The 27,084-nt window shown below is 36.7% G+C and overlaps 2 protein-coding genes across 8 annotated transcripts; both read left to right on the top strand.

Moving 5' to 3' along the window:
* The first annotated feature begins 4,134 nt into the window (after positions 1-4,134).
* Positions 4,135-21,898, top strand: LOC127795503 (glycosyltransferase BC10). Of its 6 annotated transcripts, none has more exons than XM_052327227.1 (11): positions 4,135-4,283; positions 4,389-4,660; positions 4,768-4,884; positions 5,236-5,336; positions 7,399-7,470; positions 7,565-7,646; positions 8,865-8,945; positions 9,499-9,540; positions 19,279-19,338; positions 20,124-20,270; positions 21,268-21,898. In XM_052327227.1, exons 2-11 carry the CDS (start codon positions 4,415-4,417, stop codon positions 21,445-21,447), a joined length of 1,128 nt encoding a protein of 375 aa, XP_052183187.1. In that variant the 5' UTR covers positions 4,135-4,283; positions 4,389-4,414; the 3' UTR covers positions 21,448-21,898. The 6 variants fall into 6 exon arrangements, with proteins under 6 accessions (XP_052183187.1, XP_052183186.1, XP_052183191.1 ...); XM_052327226.1 differs by having other exon boundaries at positions 4,376-4,660; XM_052327229.1 differs by having other exon boundaries at positions 4,148-4,288; positions 4,376-4,660.
* Positions 21,899-23,324: 1,426 nt separating this feature from the next.
* Positions 23,325-26,734, top strand: LOC127795363 (putative pectate lyase 2). Of its 2 annotated transcripts, none has more exons than XM_052326990.1 (4): positions 23,325-24,935; positions 25,842-25,954; positions 26,121-26,259; positions 26,443-26,734. In XM_052326990.1, the coding sequence occupies exons 1-4, from the start codon at positions 24,183-24,185 to the stop codon at positions 26,659-26,661; spliced, it is 1,224 nt and encodes a 407-aa protein (XP_052182950.1). In that variant the 5' UTR covers positions 23,325-24,182; the 3' UTR covers positions 26,662-26,734. The 2 variants fall into 2 exon arrangements, with proteins under 2 accessions (XP_052182950.1, XP_052182951.1); XM_052326991.1 differs by having other exon boundaries at positions 23,330-24,935; positions 25,851-25,954.
* The last annotated feature ends 350 nt before the right edge of the window (positions 26,735-27,084 follow it).

Below are 27,084 nucleotides of genomic sequence, written 5' to 3'. Positions count from 1 at the left end.
TTTTAGTTTCAGACAACCAAATCTTCATGAAAAGATGTATGAACATTATTTTATCGAAAGTGGTTATGTTTGAACTTCAAGACATGATATTAACCATTAGAATGAAAAGAAAAAGAAATATCTTGCAGGTTACTGATATTAAAGTCTTCATTCTCTAGATAAACTAAAAAGAGTATTGAAAAAGCCAAGACTATATATACCCAAGGTATGTATGAGATTGGGGTTAAATAATTCTGATTAAGAATTCTCTTGATGAGAATGAAAAAGAAAAGAAAGAAAAAGAAAAGCTGAGCTGAAAGCTAATTTGTTCACTTGTCTTCAAGTCTTTAAGTTCTTGATACCGAGAGAAAATGAAGTGTCTTAATTTTTTATCTTTTATTCTCTCTATGTGTATTTTTTAGATCCCTCAAAATCTTCCTGATATTTTCTCTGTGAGCTTTTGCTCATTCATTTGAGAGCTATAATTCTTGTGAACCCTTACTCCACTCTATTCTCTATAAATTTATTATAAAGGTTGTACCTGAGGCTTATAAAAGCTACTAAAATGTTGTACCTAAGTCTAGTAAAAACTGTTGTAAAGGTTATAGTTGAGTCTTTGAAAAGCTATCCTAGTGGATTGTCGAAAATTCTTAGTAATGAGACAAAGTAGTGGAGTATCTAGGGTTGACCCAAACCATTATAAATCTTGTGTATTGTCTATTTTAATTATCTTGCATTTGACTTTCGCATTTCAAGTACCTTCATTTTATATTTACAATATTATTTTCAAAGCCATTTAAAAAGTAGAAAACAGTTTTTGTGCAAAACTTACATTAAATCGAAAAATTTTGAAACACCCAATTCACTCCCTTCTTGGGTGTACACTTCTATATTACATTTTTAAAAATAATGTTTTTAATGTATTTTAACCCTTTACAAAATTTAATAGTTGATTTATGAATTGAAATATAAATAATAACTTGAAATGTTGATATATAAATAAAATGCACTTCTACTATGTAAGAAATACCTAATTTTGATATTATAATACCTTGTAAATAAAGTAATTTTCCAAAATATTTTTGGCCAAAGTGTTAAATTATTGTACTTTGAACCAAGACCAATTTAACCACTATATTTTAAAAATAGTTAAATAAGTTATTGTATTTTCAAGTTTAGCCTGTTTAATACTCGATTGGAAAATTCTTTTAATCGATTGAAGATACATGCACAAAGGCTTGATATTTAAACTTGCTTTCTCACTCAATTGTTGATTGAGATACTCGAAAACAATTTTGGACACTCAATTGAAGAGTGTCAAAGAGATATTTGAGATTTACAAGCAAATACTTGATTTATTCTTTCAATGAAGAGTAGAATACTCGATTTATTCTTTCAATGCCTTTTGAAATACTCGATTATAATAAGGGAAAATATTTTTCTACTCAATTACTAATACATGAGCACTCGAGTGATGGTTTGAAAGTTTGCTAAAACTAACTTTTTCATTTTGTTCACTCGATTGACTCAAGACTTTACTTGAGTAGATCATTGAAATCTTTGATTTGATCACAGGGGTTTACTCCATTATTAATTAAAGTTTTGCATTAATATTATATCATTAACATCATCATCAAAACATCATTAATATATTAACTCAACACTTTTGATCATATCTTATTTCTTTAGTCTTGACATGCACAAATCTTCTTAACTTTCATTCTTTGATCAAAGCCACAATTTGATTTATTAATTCATGACACTTTAGTAGAATGGCCATGAGTACCATGAAATCTATAGAAAGAATCCATGTTTCTTCCTAAGGTCGGTCGCCTTCTTGGGAAATTTGATAAGACCAAATCCTTTAATAGCTACTAAAATGGTTGATCTTGGCTCTATGAGTTTAGTATATCTTCCAAACTTGAATTTAGCAAACCATTAGATTTCTTGGACTTTTCCTCTCTCTTTTGCTTGCCCTCTCATTAGCATCTTTATCTTTTCTTTTTCTATCATTTTCATCATATCTCTCGACTATTTTTATCACATAAGCTTGTAAAAACATGTTTATTAGCCTGGCAAATAAATCTGTCAAAGAAGTGGGTTGATTTAGAGCGACTCTTGTAGTGGTATTAATTTTATTCCATAAATCAATGCAACAACTATCATGCCTACTTGCAAGTCTTGAATTTCCAAGGTTGTATTGGTTCACATACTACCTAAGAGTTTCTTTGTCAAATGCTAAGCAAATATGTGGCATCCTTCTTTCACTAGTTGTTCATTATAAAGGACTTAATAAACTCACTCCTCAGTTGCTCAAAAGATGAAATGAAGTATTCATCTAGACCATTGAACCAAGTTCGAGCATGATTTGTTAGAGTTAAAGAGAATTCTCGACACATAATAGCGTCCTTTCATCCATGCAATAACATACTTGACTCATAGTTTAGAATATGGTCATGAAGATCCCCCTTGCCTGAGTTCATAATGAGATGGGGCATCTTAAATTTAGAAGGGAAAGGATTTTCCATAATCTAGGGAGTGAAGGGGATCTTGCTCCTCTACTAGTCCTTTTCTACTAGCACCCAACTTCTTTTGCTCCAATGCTTGTTCAATTATCTTCTTTATATCTATTGTACCTCGAGTGCTTAAAGCAGTTTGATTTTTAGTCTCTAATTTTTTTCTAGGCTAATTTTTTGGAGGGAAATTGAGTTCTCCTACATTCATACTTTCCACCACTTTGTAGTCCTTTTATGGTTGTGCATTCCTAGCTTCATCTTGCCCTATACCGACATTAACTCCTGTCTACTAAACTAGGTCCTTTTTCCAAATTGGACACGAAAGGGTGTCTCAAACCCCTTTCTTGATAGACCTCTAAGAGAGGTGGATCCTCTAGTTGGTTTTCTTGGAGACCTTTTCATAGAGTCTTTTGGTGGTTTTCATGTGTTGGATCATTTTGCCTACTTTTTGCATAATTTTGCAGAGTTGGCAATAATGAGGCATGCGACATGGCATTCTACAAGAAAATTGCCATATCTCAAAAAACCTCTCCTCGTGTTGCTTTTTGAGAGCTTTATACTTATGTAGAAAGACAGTTTGTAGGGGCAGTCCCATAGGCCTTGAGAGCCCCTACAAGGAGAGTCTTCTATTGTTTTAGGAGGTCTAAAGGACTGCTAATGTCATATTCTTTGCTTTGACTATTACCAACCCCTTGTGATCTTATGCAAACCATTTTGAAAGTTTATATGATGAATGTATTTAACTGTGATTGTTTCCCAACACCAATTATTGTTATTTAAAAATAACAATAAATTTATTTATTGGAGAATTTATTTTTAAGCTCTAAGAATTCTACAAAAAAGAAGGGTCAGACGATACGTGATATTTTCTGTACAAATATTCTGATGCTTAAGTTGTATTTCCAAACGAGATTGTAGAGATCTTAGAAAAGTTAAAAGGTGTCTTACTTGAGAAAACTAATTCGTTTATATTTATAGCTAAGGTAGGTGGGCAACGATAATAATTCATCATTTCTTGAAATTGATATTGATCCCATTAATTGTAATTCATTATACAACTTTTGGACAAGATTATAGAGGTATGCTTGCACATCTCTTCTATAGGAAATGTCCCGTGAGAGGGCTTTTCAGAAAATTCTAATCATATTCTAGAAATGTGTCTCACCTCTCATTGCTGGAGCCTTCCAAAAAGATCTTTTCGGGAGAGAGTTTAGAAACTAACATCATAACTAAATAAAATATCAACATTCATTCAATAACAATTCTAAGAGTTTTAAATAAAAAATGAATATAATTTTTTTTATTTAAATTTAATGAATAGAAGCATAGGATAGATACCTATTATCCAATGAGAATACAAATAAAATGCTACATACATTACCTGACGAATACCGACATTATAAATAAGACACAGATATGTGTGAAGAGAAGAGTACACCCAACCAATATCTGGCACATGACTTATAAATTTAATGGAAGAGCACCTGGCACGCTCATAGAACCTTCTAGGCCCATTCAATATTGGATGCCAAGTCCATGATGGGCTAGAACTTCCCTAACATTGCCAGGCCCGGTCCACTGACCGTTAATCACGTAAAATCTGTGTGGGGGGCCCTAAACCATGCCGTGCGACATCGGGTTGCTTCCACCGCCTTTCAAAATTTCGTCTCCAACTCGGTTCTCTGGAAATTCCTCTCTCTCTCTCTCTCTCTCTCTCTCTCTCTCTCCATTTCTTCTAAATGCTCCTTTTCCTTCTCGCTGATCAATTTCGGAAATCGCTTCTTCAATGTAATGTACTCTCTCTCTCTCTCTCTCTCTGAATTCATATTATTTTGCTTGTGAATTTGTAGATGATCTGATGCTGAAGTAGGCTCTTGTAGTTTTGAATTGCAGGACGGAGCGAGGATTGGGCGGGGACGATGACGAAGAAGGCGTTTCAGCCGCCGTTCTCCGTGCATTACGTGTTCTGGTTGGGCTGGAAGATCCTGATCGTCCTCTCTGTCTCTCTCTGCGTGCTGGCTCTTCTCCGAATCCAGCGTTACTCTCAGCCGCCTCTGTCTTCTCGAGTGTCTAATCTTGAGTTCCATGGGACGCCGAAGGTTGCGTTCCTGTTCCTCGCTCGCCGGAACCTGCCGCTTGATTTTCTCTGGGGGAGCTTCTTCGAGGTCTCGTTTCACATTCATTTATCGGGATTTTGCTGAAAGTTCTTGAGTAGGAAAAATTTGCAGAAAGTTCTAGTGAGTTTTCCTTTTGCGGTGTTTGGAGTTTGCAGAGTGCTGATGTGGCGAATTTCTCGATATATGTTCATTCGGAGCCTGGTTTTGTGTTTGATGAATCGACGACGAGGTCCGTCTTCTTCTATAATCGGCAGTTAACTAGTAGCATTAAGGTAATTAAAAGTTTCAATATATGGCAATTGAAGAAGATAAATCAGTGAAATCAAATCTTTGGTTGCTGATACTGAGAAAAGAGGACAAAAAAGGCCCATTTTTGCTTTTATGGTCTATATTCTCTTGTAAATGATGAGCTTACGTGAATGAAATTATTACTCGCGCTAGTATCAGCTCAACCAAGTTTGTAATTACTATATTTTCTTTGTCAATCCTGGTCGTAAAATTTTAATACCTTGTAGTTTCGAATTTCTTTTTGCCCGTTCTTCGCTTTGAATTATTGTCTGTACTAAGATTAAGCCGCTGACGTCTCTGTTCTAGTAAAATTGATTTAGATGGTGCTGTTGTAGGTGGGATGGGGAGAGGCGACTATGATTGAAGCTGAGAGGTTATTACTAGGAGCAGCCCTTGAGGATCCCGCAAATCAGAGATTTGTTCTGTTGTCAGATAGGTTAATATGCTGTAATCACTTTGAACAACTGAATTTGTTCAGTGTTTAATTGCAATATGGTTAATATGTGTTTTCGTTTTGGTGAATACTTTGCCTTGTTAATTGCAGTGAATAGCATCAATTGTTGGATAACTTTAAGATGCATGCCATTTGAATGTATTGTTTGAACTGAATTCCACATATGTTTTTTCATACACATGACACTTTTGAGCTTTGTGATTCTTAGTTTGCAATGTTTTGGATGATTGGATAATTTGGTTATGCTTTCTCAGAGTGTTTTTGATAGTCTTTTATTTGGGGAAATGCACCCCAATAAATGACAAAGATGGGAGAGGTAAAAACAAGTATGAGGACAATGAATGTAAAATAATCCACCGCAACTTTTTTAGGGAAAAATTGACCCAGAGAACAACATATCATGCTCTATTTCCATTGGGTGGTGTTGGTTATATGGATTCTAGTGTGCCAATCATCTTTATCTATCGCTATATTTTTCTTTTGTAACTAGGGAAAAGTTACACATTAAAAACAACAACGTATCAAGCTTTTATACCATTATCTAGGAAGAAGTTACACATACTAACATAAAATAATTGAATGCATGAATATGTTGTTTCTTACTATTGGCCAAAAGCATATTTATGTTCTTGAACTTTTGCGTTTGTTTCTTGTGAAACTCTTAAACTTTTTGTGGTTTCGAATGTGCCCCTGAACTTAGACTGAAAACATATTTATGCCCTTGAACTTTTTGTGGTTCCAAATGTGCCCCTGAATCATTTAAATACCTAGCTAGCAAGTGATACGCACGCGCATTGATGTGGTAGTTTTTTGACATCTCCTCAGCTCCTCTCTCTCCAGCTGTGTCTCCTACGTCTCTTCCAGTTGAGCTATGTAGGCTAGTTGGGTTAGACGGTCATTGACGTGCCTGAGTCGATGATCACTTTACCCTTTGGGGGGATTGAAGATAGGGCCAGTATAAGGGTAACATTTTTTGTAGGAGACATAATTGAAGGAAACGCAGTCGAAAGAGACGCAGGAGATGTCGAAGAGAGATGAGACGCAGTCAGAGAGAGAGAGAGAGAGGGAGTTGAGGAGATGTTGAAGAGAGAGAGGAAGCTGAGGAGATGCTATCGGAGAGAGAGAGAGGGAGCTGAGGAGACACTAGAGAGAGAGGGGATGTTGGGGAGAGAGAGAGAGAGAGAGAGAGGCAATTGAGGAGACTAGAAAATTGTCACGTCAGCTACATGTGTGTCACTTACTGACCAAGTATTTAAATAAGTGATTTTATGTAGTTCAAAGGCACATTTGGAACCACGAAAAGTTTTGGGTTCCACAAGAAAAAAACACATAAGTTCAGGGGGCATAAATGTACTTTTGGTCCAAGTTCAGGAGCACATTTGGGACTACGAAAAAGTTAAGGGTGGTTCCACAAAAAAAATAAGGCAAAACTTTAGGGGCAATAATATGCTTTTGGCCCTTACTATTTATTGATCTTAAGCTTCTTTAGCTTCCATTTGCTACTTCCAATTATATAAGCTAATATAAGGATTAAACCCTATAAAATCCACTGTAAAAACCTTAGAGAAAGGGAAGTACTTGCTTCTAAACATGGCTTAAGCAATGAAAATTATTGTGGCTTAAGCAATGACAATTATTGCAGGTTTTGAAACCATTTCATAGTTCTGCATGTTTAGTTACCAGATACAAATTATAATCAGGATGCAAAGTGATGTGTGTTTGCTTTTCTTTAATCTTCTTTGTTTGATCTCTTGCTTTGAAATATAGGCTGTAAATTTCTTTTATTTATACTTTCTGTAAGAATTTTGCTTCATTTCATTCTTTTATGTGAACAATTTATTTCTAAAATATTACTTGAGAATTTCAAGCAAAATCAGCTTTCCAAATGTGCGTTCTCCAATCAAGCAGTCACATTCCTGTGGCTTGTGCCTCCTAACACATCGACGCTATATTTTAGTCAAATTGTATGCTAATTGCTGACACGTACTTTTTCTCAGTCATAATCCATTCATTCTCCTTATTGTTTCTCCTTAATATTGTGCAGTTGTGTTCCTTTGTACAACTTCAGCTTTATATACAGCTATTTGATGGCTTCTCCAAGGAGTTTTGTTGACAGGTAGGTTGTTTATTGAGTTGGAGAGCTAATATTTTCATAGATTATGCAGTACATTAGCAGTCTTACCTATTTTGTTAGCCTTTTTGTGTTGTAGTTTTCTTGACAAAAAGGAAGGTCGTTACAACCTGAAGATGTCACCTGTTATACCAAAGAACAAGTGGAGAAAAGGATCCCAGGTTATGCATTACAGCTTTGATTTAAACTCATCACTAAAATTTTGCAAGAATGCACTGTATTGGGTGTAAGCAAGCATAGTACAATATAGATACAGGAATATATGTGCAGTGTTTTGGTATGGTTGAGAAAACATCCTGAATATTTAGGTTTGTTTTCCATTATAACTATTATTCAATTACTTGTTAAATTATTTTAGGACTATTCTTAAAATTAGGTATACCATAGTAGGAAAAAGATGGCCACAAAGCCCCTAGAAAAGGGAGTAGGGATGTAAATGGGCTTCATAATTAACCCCATTTATGTACTTGTTTTAATAAATGTTCAAATAAGCCTTCTGCCTGTATCCCCCAGTTATCAATTTTCATACATATTTTAATTGGGGGGATTTTAAGGGCGTTAGTTGGGGACCCATTTACATCCCTAGAGGAGGGTAGTTGAATCTATGACCTAAGGCAAGGGTGGGGTCTCCACTGCCATTGGAATAATGCTATTCCTCAAAAGCTAATTGATTTCACTAATCAACCCTTACATGTTGAAGTTGCTTGACTAACGTATTAGTCTGCTGAAGCCTTTTATAGCTTCAAGTTCATAGACCATAAGTATATGAGAATGTGATGCGGGACAACAGAAATATTGCAGAAAATTGAGGGAGCATAGAAGAAAATCAGGGAGGGGAGAAAGAAATATGGGGAAGAAGAAGAAGATGAAGAAGTAGGGAGGCAATGGGATACCTGAGAGAGAGTCTTTGGCAAAGGGAAGAAATTACTATCAATTGAATTCAAATCAACCACCTACCTTGATTACCTCACTAATGACTATTTTGCAGGTTAAATTTTAACTAAAAAGGGAAAAAAATTTTCAAATTAGAAGCATCCATAGAAACATACTAAAAGTAAAAGCTGGAAATTTAAAATCTAAATCAAAATTTAAATAAATAAAAAATCATTTTAAATCAAATTTCCTATCAGAATCCCATCTTATTCTGTTGTTCTTAAAACAAAAGCTAATCTTAGCAAAAGGCAATGTCACAATTCTTAGGTTAGAGGATCAATTTAATTTTTTATGCAATCAAGAGTAGTGAGCAATCTTGTTAATGCATTTGGTCATTACCATGTCAGCATCCTAGTTATTGTGACTGAAGGTAGACATTATGACTTTTGAGGATATATTCTATATATTTATTATTCCCTCATTTGAAATTGATTCTGTACTTTCAGTGGATTTCCTTAGTTCGGAGCCATGCAGAAGTTGTTGTGGATGATGAGATGATCATTTCTGTCTTCAAGAAGTTCTGCAAGGTACATGAGTGAGGGTTTGGTTCTTGTCTTAGCCCTTTTCATGAAGTGAGTATATACGTAAACCATAGGAACCCAGATGAAGTGACAAGTAACGTAATTCATGTTTGCATCTACATTACTGTATCAAGGGGAACCTTTTGAATGTGACATATTTTCTTTTTGTTTTTTTTTTTTTAATTTTAAGAGGTGTTTTGGATGTGACTATCTAAGCCATTAATAAGGCATTCCCTGTGTTGTTTTTGATAAGTTTAATGGAAGGTGGTTTTAACTTTGACCTATATAGAAGTTGTCACAAACAATCTTTTATCAAAAGTCTAAAAGTTAACTTAATCTAGATTTTTATACAAAGAATTGTGTTATATAAACTGTCAAGTATAACCCTCCTGTTTTTGCAATTTTAGACTCTTCACTAACAACAAATGATGAACTATTCTCCAACCTCAGGTGCCCCACCTATAGGTGTAATTCCACAATTTTTTACCATGATGCATAATCATGCTTGCTAATTTTTGTGGGCTATATTAGTAAATTAAGTAATTGTTTGACTTTGCAGAGACGCCCACCGATAGATGCAAGCAAGGGGAAGCAGAATGTTGTAAGTGATTTCTGTTTTCTACTTTGTGATTTCTCCAGACATACTTATCCTCTTACGAATAAAATATATTTGAGTAAATTACACTTGACAACCTTGAGGTTTGGCTAAATGGGAAGTACTTGTTTTTCTGAAAATGAATGAGACCTCCTTGTCGTTAGTAAAAAAATCATCTTACAATCCCCCCCCCCCCCCCCCCTCCTTCCCCAGTGTGTTCAAAAACACTAAGTGCACTTAAGCACATGAGGGCTGTGGAGCTTAAGTGAAAAGCGAAGCGTATGCTTAAGCGAAGTGAAGGCCACATAAATGAAATAAAAGAGTAAACTTTTGTAAGCATAAAAAATATAAACTATTAAAAAAACAATCATTAAAAAAAATTACAAGTTCACAATCATAAAAGATGCATAAAGAAAAAAATCATCCCTAAGTTACACCTATCCCTAATCAATCAACCCCTAATTTATAGCAATCCACAAACAATTAACCCTAATTTACAGCAATCAAGAATCAATCATCAATTGCTAATTTACAACAATCAATAATATATTAGCAATTTGTAATTTATGTCTAATTACATGTTTCCATCAATATTTTTTACTGGTTAAATATAGCTGAGTCTTTTTTTTTTTTTTAAATGTAAATATGATTTTACCATATGTTAAAACAGCTATTTTTTGGTAAGGTTTTTATTCACGCAGCCGCATCATTTCCAAAATTCAAACAAACCCAATCATTCATACTGTCTAATAAAAAAAAAAAACCAGGCCTATTGAAGTGCACTTTAATTGCACTCAGCTAAAGTGGCTGAACTTCACACAAACAAAGCCCAAAGCATGCTGCACTTTGTTCTTAAAGCATGCTTTTTATACACTGCCCCCCTTCTCTTTTTAAACCAGAACCCTATCACAACCCGTTCACTGCAGAACTCATTGCAATCGATGGGGTTCTTGGAAGGTCCCCATCAATGGTGATGGGGTGCTGCTTCCTATCTTTGAGAGAGAGAGAGAGAGAGAGAGAGAGAGAGAGAGGAACCTAGCCGCAGCTGCTGTTGCCACCATTGTCCATTTTTGAAGAGGGCAATCTGCCATGGATGAGTTCCGAACCCACTTCTCTCTATCTGTCTCTCTATTTCTCTTTTTCTTGCAAGTGTTAGAATCGACCCAGCTAGGTTCCCGTCGAACCTGACCAGCTTCTAGATTGGAACCCAACCATCCTTGGGTTTGAAGGTGAGAGAGAGAGAGAGAGAGAGAGAGAGAGAGAGAGAGGGAGGGGGGGGGGGGGGGAGAGAAATTTGTTGGCATCTTGGTCATTTTAAGAATTTTGATGGCGGTAAAGTAATGGCAAGGGAAAGTGGAGCAAGTTTAATAAAGTCAAGGGAGTTCTCTGTCATTTATAGAAACACATAGGTGAGATAGAGAGGAGAGAGAGAGAGAGGGGGGGAGAGAAATTTGTAGGCATCTTTGTCATTTTAAGAATTTTGATGGCGGTAAAGTAATGGCAAGGGAAAGTGAAGTAAGTTTAATAAAGTCAAGGGAGGTCTCTGTCATTTCTAGAAACACATAGGTACTCTCTACCTTTTTGCCAAACCTCAAGTGAACTAGGTGTAATTTACCCAATATATTGTGGAGCCATACTAGGAAGTTTTCATTGTAATTTTTGCGTTGACGTTTAAACATAAATGGTATGAAAGTGCTGAATACAAATTAGGTGAGATGGGTGCAAGTTTGGTCTGGATCTAGCGGAGCCAAGAAGGTGGTTCCTGGTTGCTTTTTTGACTACTATATTCTGTTTAAAAACCTGGTTTCTCCGATCTTATGTTCTTGGCCCAAAATTAACTTCAAAACCTTGCCTTTGACCTAATTGCTAGAAGCTTATGTTTGTGCACAGATGCACGGCTGGGTGCACACCACAAAAGTGACTTATCTTGGATAAGTAAATGGGCCTAGCTAGTTTGAGCAAATCTTGGATTAATTTTGCATGGTTGACTATGACAATAACACCAAGCTTTAATCTTCATTTGTGGGGTCAGTTTAACATGCATTGAATAGTTGGAGGATAATGGGATTGTTTTACAAGTGCAGTGACAAGTATAGTCTTGGACATCAGTGTAAGAGGCATCTGCTAAATATGGAAGGGGAGGATGAGGACAGAGCAGGTGACATTGAAGGATACGAGGAAGAAGAAAATGGGGAAGTGGCAGAGAATTTGACTGAGGAGGAACAAGGACATAAAGGGGGTGGGATCTCTTTCCATGCTCTCATAGGGGGGCTAGCAGGTAAGATTATCAAGGTGCAGGGACAGGTTGGTAAGAAGAAGTTGATGGTGTTGATAGATAGTGGCAACACTCATAGCTTCTTAAATGAAGCTATTGCCACATAACTGAGATGTAAGATGACATCCACCACTCCCTTGTTTGTAACCGTGGCCAATGGAAGCAAGATGTATAGTCATTACAAGTGTGTGGGATTCAGATGGATAATGCAGGGGCATGTATTTCAAGTTGATTTGAGGATTTTAGAGTTGCGAGGATGTGACATTGTGTTAGGAGTTGATTGGATGAGGACAATCAGTCCCCTATTGTTTGACTTCAACAAATTAGAAGTCACTATGGAGATGGGGGATACGAAGTTTACTCTTATGGGTAGTATGGAGCAAGGAGAATGCAAATTGATCAAGGGAAGGAAGTTACAATGATTGATACAGAGTAAAGGAGGGCAGATCGCTCAAATTTATTCCATTCAAGCTTTAGAATGGAATGGATTGGAAGCAGAGGAGACAAGGGAGGATCAACAAATAGATGGTTGCCTAGCCATGCTTTAATCCTCCGCTAAGATACCACATCCTGATAGCTTATACATACTTTTACATGAATTCAAGGACCTTTTATGTCAAGCCTAATTCCTTACCACCATAGAGAGCCTTGGACCACTCCATACACCTAAAACCCCACTCTACCCCAGTAAACATTCAAGCTTTTTGGTATTCCCCTATACAGAAAGCTGAGATAGAGAAGCAAGTATCCATTATGCTATCTACCTCTATCATCCAGCCTAGCCAAAACCCATTTGCATCCCCAATTTTACTTGTTTAAAAAAAAGATGGAATTTGAAAGTTTTGTGTTGACTACCGTCAACTCAATTCGAACACCATCAAGAACAAGTTTCGTATACCCCCCATTGATGATTTATTAAATGAGCTATCTGGGGCCAAAATCTTCTCCAAGCTAGACCTAAGATCCGGATATCACCAAATCCAGATGAAACCATCTAATGTCCCCAAGACAGCCTTCCGTACACACCAAGGGTTGTATGAATTTGTTGTGATGCCCTTTGGACTCACAAACGCCCCAGCCACCTTTCAGGCATTAATGAACCAAAATTTTCAACCTTACCTAAGGAAGTTTATCTTAGTTTTCTTTGATGACATCCTCATATACAACTCTTAACCATGAACAACACACCTAAACCAACTTAGAACCACCTTTGAGGTCCTTAATTCTAATAAAATTGTATGTTAAGCTATCAAAATGTACTTTTCCTGAGGAGGAGGTTGAATACTTGGGCCATATTATTTCTGGGGATGGGGTGAAAATTGATCCTAGCAAGGTCACAACAATGGTGGAGTGGCCTAGACCACAAACGATGAGAGAGCTAAGGGGGTTCCTGGATTTGACAGGCTACTACAGGAAGTTTATACAATATTATGAGCTCATTAGTAAACCACTGACAAAACTCTTCAAGAAGGACAACTTCCAGTGGAATCCCCAGGCTGAGGCAGCCTTCTTAGCACTAAAGAAAGCCATGACACAAGCCCCAATGTTAGCCTTACCAGACTTCTCTAAGTCTTTTGCTGTGGAGATTGATGTGTGTGAAAGTGGAATAGGGGTTGTGTTGATGCATGAGGGCAGACCCTTGGCTTACATCAGTCAAGCCTTGGCCCCAAGGCATCTCGGGCTAAGTGTTTACAATAAAAAGTTGTTAGCTATATTGGGGGCTGTTGAGAGTGGAGACACTATTTAGAGGGGAATCCTTTCATAATTAAGATAGATCATAAGAGTTTACAGTTCCTATCACAACAGAGATTGCACACTTAGTTGCATAGGAAGGGGGTTTCAAAGGTAATGGGATTGAATTACACCATTTTATAGCGCAAGGTGAAGGAAAATGTGGTGGTTGATGCCTTATTGAGGAAGGAAGGAGGGGGTTTGTGTTAGTCAATATTAACTCTAGTACCTGAATGGGTTAAGGAAGTGGCAGGGAGTTATGAACAAACTCCATGGGTGAAGGATTTTATAGCACAACTTATAGTTCAACTGTATGAGAATTCAAGGTATACATTTTCCAACAGATTGGTTAGATTCAAGGGAAGGCTGGTGTTGGGTGATGATAGTGCCTTGAAAGAAAGGATCATGACCACACTACATGATTCCCCATTGGGGGGCTACTTGGGAATCAGGGTAACATACCTAAAGGTGAGAAAATTATTTTATTGGTCAGGACAAAAGAAGGAAGTGGTTGAATTTGTGTTACTTGTCAGAGGTGTAAGCATGAACATGTGGCTTATTTGGGGCTTTTGCAACCCTTGGCCATTCCTGAATAGGCTTGGGAAGGTATTTCCATGGATTTCATAGAGAGACTCCCTAAATCAGAAGGAAAGGATGTGGTATTGGTGGTGGTGGATCGACCGACCAAGTTTGCACACTTCATCAGTCTCACCCATCCTTCCTCAGCTCAGGAGGTGGCAAGGATGTTCTTGGATTTGGTGGTAAGGATTCATGGGGTGCCTAAATCTATTGTCTTTGATAGAGACAAGATTTTCACAAGTTTGTTTTGGCAGAAACTGTTTAAGAATTTAGGGGTAGGGCTGCACATGTCAATGGCCTACCACCCCCAAATGGATGGGCAAACTGAAAAGGTCAATCAATGCTTGGAGGCTTACTTAAGGTGCATGTGCTTTAATAAGCCTAAAAGTTGGAATAGGTGGTTATCATTGGCACAATAGTGGTATAACTCCAACCATCACAGTGCCATTAATTAGAGCCCTTTTGAAGCAGTGTTTGGTTATAAACCCCTCCTGTTACCAGCCCTATCTAGTACTATAGCTTCCATGGCTTTTGTGGAGCAATATTTACAACAGAGACAAGAAGTGTTGAAAGTGCTTAAGGGAGTTGGCTATAACTCAAAATAGGATGAAGCAAAATTCAGATAAAAGGAGGAGTGACCGATCCTTTAAGGTGGGTGACAAGGTCTACTTAAGGGTGAAAAGGTTCTTACAACAGCCTTTCTCAGCCACACCAGTTTCTAAGGTAAGCCTCAAGTATTTCGGGCCTTATATCATAGTCTAAGGTGGGTAAAGTGGACGATAAGCTAAGGTTGCCAGCAAGGGTCAACATGTACCCAGTGTTTCATGTTTCATTGTTGAAGAAGTCTATTGAGCCAACAACTACTGTTAGTCGGGATCTACTAGCTATGAATGAAGAAGTGGAAGGAGTTGTGGAACCCCAGGCCATCCTAGACAAGCACGTAATCTACCAAGGCTTGGTGTCCTTGACTCAAGTGCTTGTGGGGTGGTCTCACAAAGATCCTGACCACACAACTTGGGAGTACTTACCTAAGTTGCTCACCCAATTTCCTCAAGCTACTAGGCTGCTATAAATTCTTGAGGACAAGGGTAATTTTGAAAATTTTTGTAATAGCAGTACCCCACTAAGCCACTTACAGTAGTTAGTTGCTTGATTGTTCCCCACGGTTATGATGTGAACCAGTGGGAAGGGCGAGATGTACGAGGATGGGAGTTTATGTTGTGAATGAGAAAAGTCTTTACCTACTAACTTCTCTTTCTCTCTCAATTCTCTTTCAACTCTCCCTCCAAAACTCTCTTTCTCTATCTCTTGATCCTTCTATTTCTTTGTCAATTCAAGTATCATTTGAGAGACTTGACATAGGGTCCTGACATTTCCCCCCGCCTTAAAATATTTCTTGTCCTCAAGAAATGCAAGACCTCACAAGACAACTCTTTAGGGAGATTGAATAGCAGTGTTGTAAATAGATTAGGAACGCTACAACTTTCCAATCTTAGCTCTTGTTCTCCATCTCTTCCACAACTTGGATGGAGAAATCTTGAAAAACCTCTGTAAGCATAATAAGTTGTCAATAGCTCTCATGTAATCATCGACTGGGACAAAATCAGAATCAATCACTCTCTGTTTGTCATAGTTAGCAGTTGAAACCTGCCAACCGCTGTTCACACTAATTTTTCCCATCACAGCTCATTCGATGTTGGCTGTTTAGAGTCCAGAGGATTGACTAACCGTGTCCATGACTTCCTTTAATAGTTCATCACCATCTAGTACAAGTAAAGATGTCAGACACACATCCGTAGCTGCAATTAATGGATTTCGGACAGACTATTGAGAGATGAAGACTCGCTTCGGATACTCAGGCAAAAGTTGTCTGAGAGCATCAAAACTTGGAGTTGCTGCAACACCAATTCTAGTCATCGACCCATACTTCTGTATGGTAGACAAAAATCCTAATTGGCTAACTGGAGTAAGAACAAAGCAAGCAGCCAGAGCTTTGTTCTCCACAGCAAAACTTTTAGCTACTTTAGCAATTTCCCTTAGCTGAAATCTCACTAGAGATTTATTTGTTGAAGCCATGTTCTCTTGCATCTCTAGAACAATATTTTGCTTTATTGACACAAAATATACCATAACCTTCCTTGAGAAATTGAATTGTCCAACTCATGTAAAACCTCGTTTCCAACCGTAAAGCTTGCTTCAGTTCTTTTTTGTGGTTGTCCTCCAATTATCATGTATCCATATTTTCTTATCAAATATCCACACACCTTCACAACATTGGAAGATATCTCAGCTGAGGATGAACTCTTGCAGCTTGAAGTAGCGATTTCTACTTCGAAACTAAATCAATTTCAACTTCAAAAGATTGAAATGTTATTATCTTTGTCTTTGAAAGTTCTCTATTATCTTCTTTCATTTTTGGGAATTGATTGACCGAATCAATCACCTCTTGATCCTAACTTCAGATAATATCATTCCGAATATCCTTTTTAGGAACTTCTTTTTTGAAGGAATCAGGTTGTTCCTTTGGATCTTCTGTTTAAACAATCCAATCCTTATAATTTTCCTTTGGAGAATGAATTTCACTGCCACTATCATCTCTGATATTGCAGTCATCCTCCTTGTCAATACTGCCTAAATCAGAATACTTCTGCTAAAAATTGGAGGTAAGCAGTGAATTAGTTTTCCACAATCTTGACTTCTCGTTTGACTGCTTCATTTTAAGGAACTTCTGAGGCTGTAAAGCTTTATTAACCACAATCTTTTTATTCTTTTCTTAGACATTCCAAAATCCTTTTTTGTTAGAACAATTTCATCTCTCTAAGTTGAACTCTGAGATTTGACAATGGAGTTCTGATTTCATGGACTGTTCTTGGAATTCTGATCCATAGACGAGTAAGGTATGTAGCTCAAACCGAAACAGGATCTGATCCATTTCTTTGAGTAAGGATTTCCACCAATCACAGGATCTGGTCGCTTCTTTGTACTAATTAGATTAGAATATTCTCTGGAAAGTAAGCAAGTAGGTAGTCTAACCTGATTTTGTCTAGTGAACATTGTCATGAAATTCTGCCTCTCCACGTATCAGCCTGCTTATTTCCTCGCGCATTTGACTATTTGCATTATCAAACTTTTTTTCCATTGCCTCTTACAGTCAGTCTAGTCCTTGCTGTCAAAATTCAAACAAGAATTTCTGATCAACTGCTCTGCTTTGCTTCAATTCTGAGCTGAGTATTGCTGCGCTCAGCTTCTTGTGACCTGATCTATCTCAAACACCTGGTTTGCCAGAATCTCCTGACCTTGCTTCGCTGTCTGCCTGTCTCGATCACGGGAAGTCGCCGGAGTCCACTGCAGTAGCTGAGTGTTGGCTGCTATGAATCTGCCTCGTAGAATTGATTGAGTCACCAGGAAGAAACCTTCAATTTCTGATCGAAATGAACTGCTAGGCAAAAGATCTGATTCCACCTCCTGACTCGCCTGCTGTAACAGTTTGCTATACTTGCCGGAATTCGTTTAGCTCTGCAGGTATTGCCTGTATCGCACCTCCTAAATTGATCACCTCGGCTGCAGCTTCTTCGAAATTCGCTTGCGATCAGCTTTCAAGGATAGCCTTGCTTGTCTGTGAATTCTGATCAATTGGAATACTCTAGGAGTTGATGGAATCACCATCAGAATCGCCTGGCCTGCTCGCTTTCAAAAGTCGAACAAGAATTTCTGCTCAGCTGCTCTGTTACAGTCTCTGCAAAGTCGCCTCTGTATTAGCTTCACTAATTTGCCGTTATCACCCGTAGCCACCGTGAATCAGCTGCTAAAAATTTCCAGAATCCAGTTGAGAACCGTTGGAAGTTAGCTGAACTGAATTCGCCTGAATTCTTAGTGTAAAAATGCAGGAATCTCAGCCGAGGATAACCTCGCTCTGATATCAAATTGTTAGGATCCTAGGCTTCTTGCCTAGGGTTTCAATAGAGAATTAAGACACATTTTAGGAAGGATTAGGGTGGAATTAGGTAAAGTGAGGGAAAAACAGGAGACGGCGGAAGAAACAGTGAGTATAGAGGGAGAATCAGAGAGAATGGGGGGGGGGGGGGGGGAGAAGGGAAGCTGAGGGAGAGAGAGACAGATCCGAGAAAGAGAGGAAATCAGAAGATTCAATTGATATTTTGGAATAATGCATCTACCACAGCCCTTGTAGCTTTATATAGCTACTTCAATAGCTTAATAGAAAATACAACAAATAAATTAACTGCTGCTAACAACGTAATAGAATTAACTATTCCTCTTGAGGAATAATCCTCTACACTCAACCCTACTATAAGCTACTATACACCCCAGGGTCCTGACAGTAACTGCTATGCATCAGACACAAACCTGAGACCTCAAGTCTCAGTGCAAGGTGTATCACGATTGGAGTTGTCACCTTGGGTGGTTATAATAGTATTATATTATCAATAGCACAACGTTGCATTCTATAGTAGTATAATATCATCATTGTGCTATTATTTCTATATAATGTTATAATATTAATAGCAATGGTAATATGTAGAGACAAATTTGGAAACATAAATGCCTTTGATAATTTGTTTTTGAGTTCTGTTATGTAAGCTACTAGATTATTTATGAATTTATATTTGGAATCATTGGTATAATTTTATATCTTTTGAATATATTTTTTTGTTTTTTTCAATTTTGTGCTTGGTAGAAGACAACCATCAAATACATTTTTTTGATTTTCAAAATAAGGAAATGATTTTTTGTATTCAACAGTTATTAACACATTAGGTTTTCTGCAAAAACAAAACTAGATGAAGATAAATCTTAGAAACAAAGAACTAATAAATATTTTCTGCAATTGAACAGGAAGGGTGTCCGGTGCCCAAATACTGGTGTTTTCAATTATTCTTGTAGTTTGCTGTGCACTTGTTTGTCTCACATCCTCCACATTAGAAGCTTTCAGTTAGAACCCTAGCACTTAGTTCTTGTTCTTGTCCTTCAGATTTTTTTTTCTACAAATTGCTGTAGAGGTGATGGATGACTTTTTCCTCTTATTTTATTCAGATGACTCTCTCTCTCTCTCAAAATATCAAAGTCTCAACTGGTTTTAGTAGAAAGCAATCCCTTCTTTTTGTTGATAGACTGCTTATAGCCTTATGTACTGAATGCAGAAACTTCAGAAGCAGCATAACTGTATCCCAGATGAACACTATGTTCAGACGTTATTTGCAGTAAGTGCTAGATTCATGGTTGTTCAGTTTTTTGTTTAGTCTTATTTTTTCTATTTTGTTATTCTTTTTTAAACTATTAATTCATTAGGATAGAGCATGATTGAGTTGAGCCAAGCAGTTGAGATTACTGGCTCTCAGTTTTAAAGACAAGCTTGATCTGACAATGATTTCACTCATTTCAACACTTTAATCTGGCTCAGTTCCTCTGGGGATAAAGTGAAGTTAATTTGAGCTAGATCTTTGTTCAATTTCCTAACTGTTATCTAGTATGGGAGTAATGAAGATGTTGGAAGTTGGATGTTTACACCAATTACCAGATTAAAATATAATACAGTAATAGTTTTGAGTTTACAAATGTATTTTTAGCTTAGTGCGTACATAAAGCTTACCAAACTGCAAAGCTGTGGATGTGTGTATATTTAGTTTAAATGAGCTCATAGGGTATATCCAGTGTCCACTCTATCGAACAAGATGTTACGAGAGGCTTGAGCTCAGTTCGTGAACCCATCATCTTCCTTGTTTTTGATGGGGATGATTATAGGGTTAAATGAACCCTAACTTAGTCAGGATGCTGTTCACCAATAGCCTCATCCATTTATAACCCTGCTATTGTAAGTGATGATCCTTTTTCGTCAATTGTTTATTGACAAATCATATTATCCTTATCATTCTTTTTCTTTTCTTCTTTTTTTTTTTTTATGCTTCTTTTCAAGTAATGGATTCCAGATGGGCCAGTAGTTGTAACTGGTAATCAGATTTTCCTTTTTACTTTGTTATTTGGTTAGATGAGGGATCTTGAACTGGAACTTGAAAGAAGAACAGTTACCTACACCTCATGGAATCAATCTGCAACAAATATGGAAAGAAAAGGTTGGCATCCTTTCACATTTGGCTATGCTGATGCAGGCCCTCAACAAATCAAACGACTAAAGGTGATTACTTTTTGCATCTCCGCTGTTTTCTGTTTGTTTAAGGACCCGTCAAGGATGGATGACTTCTTCAGCATACTGATAGTTATCTTTTTATCTGCCTTCCAATTTACTCGCATTCTATCTTTAAATTGTTTCATTTTGAGACTCATGCACATTCAGATAAATGATAAATGCTATCTAGACCTATGCCCATGCCCTTGTGAATGCCTTAAAACTTGTGGGATATAGAGATCTGACGATGGCATAGAACTTTTCTTGACGCTGTAGTACCATGTATCCAAAAATGCGAGGAAGTTAATTGCCAGACTATTACATGTATTTGGCATGCCTGGATTCAAACTGAACTTAATTGGGGTAACGTTTGCAATAGTTGTGGCGTGCATCATATTTCTTTTGATATACATCTTCTATACTTTTCTTCAAAGCCCCTCAACTCACTACGTGGGTGCCTACATGAGAAAGCAAGTGCTACAGATTTAATATGACAGTCACAGTTAAATGCTTCATACTTGACTTAGTTGTTTGGTATAAAAAGGGCATCCATCCTTGGTGTATGACGCTTCCCGCTTTACAAGGGTTAAGATATGGACAGGTTTTGTATATAGCCTTCCCCTTACTCTTTTTGCTAGGAGGCTGTTTGCGTGACTCGAACCTGTGATATTGGGAACAAACTTACTGTTGTGAGAATAGTTAAACTGTCTGTTAAACAAATGTAAGGTGTACTAGTCATGAATATTTGTAGCGATACTGTATACCTGCTTAAACCCCGTGTCTTTATAATTTTGCTGAAAGATTTAACCATCCTACTTCCTGAGCTTGGAAGTCCTGGCTAGCTGTGTGGGCTTGATGCACTGGACTTCTTATCGTACTAAAATCTACTAGTTGTCATAGTCATAACTTTATTTGCTTCGTTTAGCCATGGTGTAGTTTGGCATTGGCATCTTCTTCTCCTTCTTCTATTTCGTGGTGCCCTAACTAATGTTGTTCAATATGACAGGATATCACGCATATCTACTATGAGACGGAGTACCGGACAGAGTGGTGCACCAATAACCTTACTTCTGTTCCCTGCTTTTTATTTGCGAGGAAGTTCTCTCAAGGTGCTGCCATGCGTCTTCTGAGCGAAGGTGTGGTCGCTCCTTTTGATGCGTCTTCATTATTAGATACATCATCGTGATTTTGATCGATCCCCTGATCTTCTGTATCTGACGACGGATTAGCTGACCATCAACACAATATATATATATATATATATCTAACCCGAGAAAGAGAGATTTGGGGCAACAAACAGACTGCCCTTCAGAGTTATTACATAAATGATTTGAGGGGGAGTTTTGACACCATAACGTGACAAGTTTATAACCGAGCAACTTAGTTTAACCCCTAGTCTGGGACGTAGGTTGGAGAAGATGCTGTTGGAAGTTGAAGTTTCTGACCCGCTTGAGCTCTTTGAATCCCTACTCTTAGGATGGCTGGATTTAGTCCTCGTGTAATTCAGTCTTTATGCAAGTAGAAAGGAAAACGCCTTTTTGCCTCTTCTTTAAATGCTTGTTATCAAATGTAATATGCGGCTTTTGGAAGAAGCAGAGGCAGGCCATTGTTATGGCGAATTAAGCTTTCATGTTTAAGCAGGGTTTAAGGGTAAAGGAGTGAGTTGATAATGCTGGTAAGTGATGGCTTAAAAGAAAACTTGAAATCCTCTTATCTGATGGAACTTCTTTTAAAAGCCAAGAATCAACTTCCCTCCCCCAGGCGATCGCTCAGTATCGACTAATAAAAAGAAAATGAAGCAGGGTGGTTAATACTTGCTGTTGAACTCGTGTTGAATTTAAATAATGATTAATATGTTAAATTAATAATGTATGTGCTATGGTAAGTAATAAATAAGTATTATTTTATTATTATGCTGATATATTCATTTGTTTTACAATTTTAATTTTTATACAAAGTTAAAACTCCTAAATATTGGATTTTGCTTATAGCTTTTCATCTTAGTTACAAAATCAAATTATCTCAACCGCAGTCCTCTATTCTTCTTTCATAAAGATGCTAAGTTTTCAAGAGCCTGGGTTCAGTTCGGTAGCTAGGTTGGGTGGAACTCAATGTGGATTTCAATTCCTAAGGTCTAGGATCTAGGTTTCATATTCTTCGATGGTTAAATTAATTTTGGAAGACCTAACTCTAGCTAGCATTAGATTTTAATACAACTCTTTTTTATAAATATTTGTTTGTGTAGAAATTTACACGCAAATGCATTAAGAAACTTGCCAATTCCAGGCAAACCTAAACCAGATGATGCTTCTTTCCATCTAATAATAGTGTGATATTCTAACAAACATTTATAATTAATGATAGAGCTTTCATAAACTTGGATAAAATTAGTTACAAGAATATTCTTTCCCGTAAGTTACAAGAATATTCTGGACTTCTAGTTATTTATGACTTGCATACTCTATAATAGATATCATATTTATTATTGTTCTATATTAAGATAACGTTTGTTAAAATGAACAAGACAAAAGAGCATCAAGATAAGGTTTGAATGTTTTTCAGATCAAAATAAGAAATTGTCAAGATAAGGGTGAAAAATATTTTAAGATTTTTATTTGTTTGTTAAATTTTTTAAAATTTATTAAAAATTATACATTTTTTTATATATTTGTTAAATGCATATGATAAAATATCGAGATAAGGGTTTATTTTATCAAAATATCTTTATTACTAAATTTATTGAAAATTATATGTTAACATTAATAATAATTTTGTGATTAAAATAGTGTTTTATGATTAATGTGAATTGTTAAAAAAAATTAAAATTAAAATGAGTGTTTTATTTTTTAAATTTATGTTCAAAAATAGATTTTAAAAAGACTCAAAAAGTAGAAATAATGATTGATGAAATTATAATAATTTTACTTAGATAATTAAAAATTATCAAAATATATTTTCATAATAGATAATAAAATATAAAATTTAATAAAATGATTTTAAAAATGGGTGAAATGAATTTGTATTAGATGATAATATAAATATAGAGAGAAATTTAAATTTTAAAAATGTATTAAATGACATTAATTATCTTATAAAGGGCATATAGGTAATTTAAGTTTATTTATAAAATATTAGATAAATTTAATTATCAGGAAATGAGGGACAGATAAATTTATCTGTAAAAAGTTATATAAGAAGTCACATGAGGATTTTTTTTCGAAAAACGTCATATAAGTTTAATAAATACGTAGGAAATGATAATATCTAGAATGCTTTTCATATATGATCTTTTCTACTTCATATCTTAATTAACAAATATTATCTAAAAAATTTTTACAAACTAAAGTTGAAAATCATTTTTTATTTTTTTGCTTGGCCAAGAGGGCAAATCCAATGTTGAAAAGGATATTTTTCATGATAGTTAAGTTAGGTTCAGTCTTTTTTTTTTTTTTTACTTTCAACTTATTATGTAGAGATGGTCGAGGAGATCGATCACGATTGACACTTATAAATCTTCAGTTTGTTACATTAATATTAGTTTATTCATCTCTTAAATATACAAGTAGTAATGACAATTAGAGGACTATGATAGACTTGGTTGGAGTGCTTTTAAGATTCAAAATACTCACACTTGAAGACCTCAAATTCAGCCTACCACCCAATGGTAAGAGATAAAATCATATATTCTATATATAATGTAATATATATATACTTGACCATGTCTAGATAGATTCCAAATTAAGTTGATTGCACCCTAATGAGCTCGTGCAGGCATGTTTATTTGCAGCTCCAAAATCTTGCCAAACCACTAAGTAGATAGCAGCAGTATAGCCAAAACATGGCCACCACCTTCTCTTCATTTTATATTTATGCCTCTTCTCAGTTCCAATCAACTCAATTGCTCGTTTCCTCCAGCCAGCCATGGCCAACTTCCCAATCTTTCTCCTCTTGCTTCCATGGATTCTTCTACCCCTTTCTGCTTCAAGCTTTCAAGCTCGGAAACTAGAACAAGATTTTGACGAAGATGATAATCGTCACGTCCCCAAAACCTCTCTCCCAAAATTTAGCAATGACCCACCAAAGAAGCTCATGAACGTTATAGACTCTTGCTGGAGATCAGACCCCAACTGGGCTTCCAACCGCAAGGCCTTGGCCGACTGTGCCGTGGGCTTCGGCAGCGCGGCGGGTGGCGGCAAGTCCGGCGAGATATACGCCGTCACTGACCCCTCCGACGACCCTGTGAAGCCCAACCCCGGAACTCTCCGGTACGGCGCGATACAGGACGAGCCTCTCTGGATCATTTTCGAAAAAGACATGGTTGTGGAGCTCGAGAACGAGCTAATCATCAACAGCTACAAGACCATCGATGGGCGAGGAGCGAAGGTTGAGATTACGGGGGCAGGCTGCATCACCATTGATGGAGTGAGCCATGTGATTGTTCACGGGATCAGTATTCATGACTGTAAGCCGGCGAAGGCCGCCATGGTGCGGAGCTCGCTGGAGCACGTCGGCCAGAGGCTGGGGTCGGACGGCGACGGGATCTCCGTGTTTGCGTCGAGTGATGTGTGGATTGACCACTGCTATCTGGCTCGATGCAGCGATGGGCTGGTTGATATCATCCATGCGTCCACTGCGGTCACCGTTTCTAACAACTACTTCACCCAACATGACAAAGTAAGTGCACCACCACAACATGCATTGTGTATTAACACTGACGGAAATGCTTTGCTTTTAGTGACACAACACTCACGGTTCAAGAATTACTGACATAATTATTGGTGATTTTGTAGTTATTTGTTTAGTGTCCAAATAACATCCTCATTTTACAATATATTAATTCCCTATAATTATGGACAATAGTCGTATCATCAATTGTGATGGAATCTCTTAATGGTAGATGCAAGGAATTTTGAATAATTAACATAGTGAGACTTGATAGTAAGTTGATATATATACTTATATCAACACTTTGTAATGGGTGTCAATAGTTGATATGCCAGTTGCAACTATAACTAAAAGTTGTCCGAGGCAATATACTTTGTGGGATAGTGTTGATCAAATAAGAACTTTGTTTGGGATAATTGGTTGATGCTTCAATTAGAAATTGAAAAAATGGATAGTTATAAGATACGAATATCGAATAAAGTCTTAATCTTTTTTGTACTTTAAATTATAGCACATATATAGGTGGCAAGGTGGGAGGCTTAGAGTCAAGAGGCTTTCGGTCTAGGTGTATTGCTTTTGATTATGTAATTAATACGAGATATATAACCATATATTTCTCAATCCCTAATTGCTTAGCTAGGTAGTTATCGAAGGTTAAATAACTATCCTTAACAACTATCTTACTACCAAAAAAAAAAAAAAAACGCCTTAAGGTGCAAGTGGGCTATAAATAGCCCTTGGGCTTATAGTAGGCTTTCCTAACAAAGTACTAATAAACTTGAAATGTCCGATTGTCCACGTGTGGAGATGCTAGTGGACAACATTAATTGGTTGTCATATATATATATGGATAAAAGAAGTAATTATTCCTTGAGTCTGATGAGACTCTAAATTAATTAATGCAAATGCATGGAGATGGTGCAGGTGATGTTGCTTGGACACAGAGATGACTACACTGAAGACAAGATCATGAAAGTCACAGTAGCTCTCAACCGCTTCGGCCCCGGTCTGGTTCAGAGGATGCCAAGGTGAAAAATAATTAAGAAAAAGGGTGGGTTAAACCCATCTAATTCCATTAATTAATTAATTAATTAAATTGGCAGCATAATCAATTAATAAGACAGGACTGTGACATTAAATAATAAGGGTATGTGTATTAATTAATTAATTAATTAGGGGGTAAGTGTGGTGCAGGGTGAGGCATGGGTATGCTCATGTGGCTAACAACAAGTACGATGAATGGCTGATGTATGCCATTGGTGGCAGCGCCGATCCAACCATTCTCAGTGAAGGAAACTACTTCTTGGCCTCCGACTATGCTTATGCTAAACAGGTTCATTCATTATTTAATACTTTCATTCAGTCTTTTCATGAATTCATGTGTCTTTTAAGTTGCTAAAACAAGCAGATTATATAAATATAGTAGTAGTGTTGTTTCACTTGTTTGTGTGGTTGACGACGATGATATATATATGTATATATATATATATGTGTGTGTGTGTGTGTGTGTGTATAGGTCACAAAAAGAGAGACAAACGAAGGGTGGGAGAAGTGGAAATGGAGGTCTGCAAATGATGTTTTTGAGAACGGAGCCTTCTTTGTTCCATCAGGGTGGGGGAGCTGCGCTCCTCTCTACTCGCACCCACAGCTGTTTCCTGTGTCTCCAGGATCGCTGGTTCCTCTCTTGACTTCTGATGCCGGTCCTCTCCAATGTGTTCCTTCCAAAGCCTGTTAATTAATTTATTATGGTTAATTTTCTCTATTTGTATGAGTTTAATTAATTATTAATATAATCTGCTCTTTTGGTCATTCAATATGCTATTTTGCTAGCTAGCAAGTTGAAGTACACCATTCATTTTCATTTTCATAGAATTAAAGCTAGATGGATGGCAACAACACAAACAAGGAAGGTAATACCCGAAATTTTTGAAATTTAATTTTAATTAGTTGAAATCTTAAAAGAAAACAAAATATTCCTAAATTACTATCAATGCATATAAATATATACATGTGGAAGGCATTTAATTAAATAAACTAAATAGAAAATTCAAGGAAATTACATGGTCAAGAATTAAGCAAATAATAATAAGAATAATAATTTATTACATGGTGATAAAGTAATTAATTATTAAGGTCTATATCCATAATAAATATTCTT

This window comes from Diospyros lotus, chromosome 2 (assembly GCF_014633365.1).
Source record: "Diospyros lotus cultivar Yz01 chromosome 2, ASM1463336v1, whole genome shotgun sequence".
Classification (NCBI taxonomy): Eukaryota; Viridiplantae; Streptophyta; class Magnoliopsida; order Ericales; family Ebenaceae; genus Diospyros; species Diospyros lotus.
This window is presented reverse-complemented; position numbering and strand designations above follow the sequence as displayed.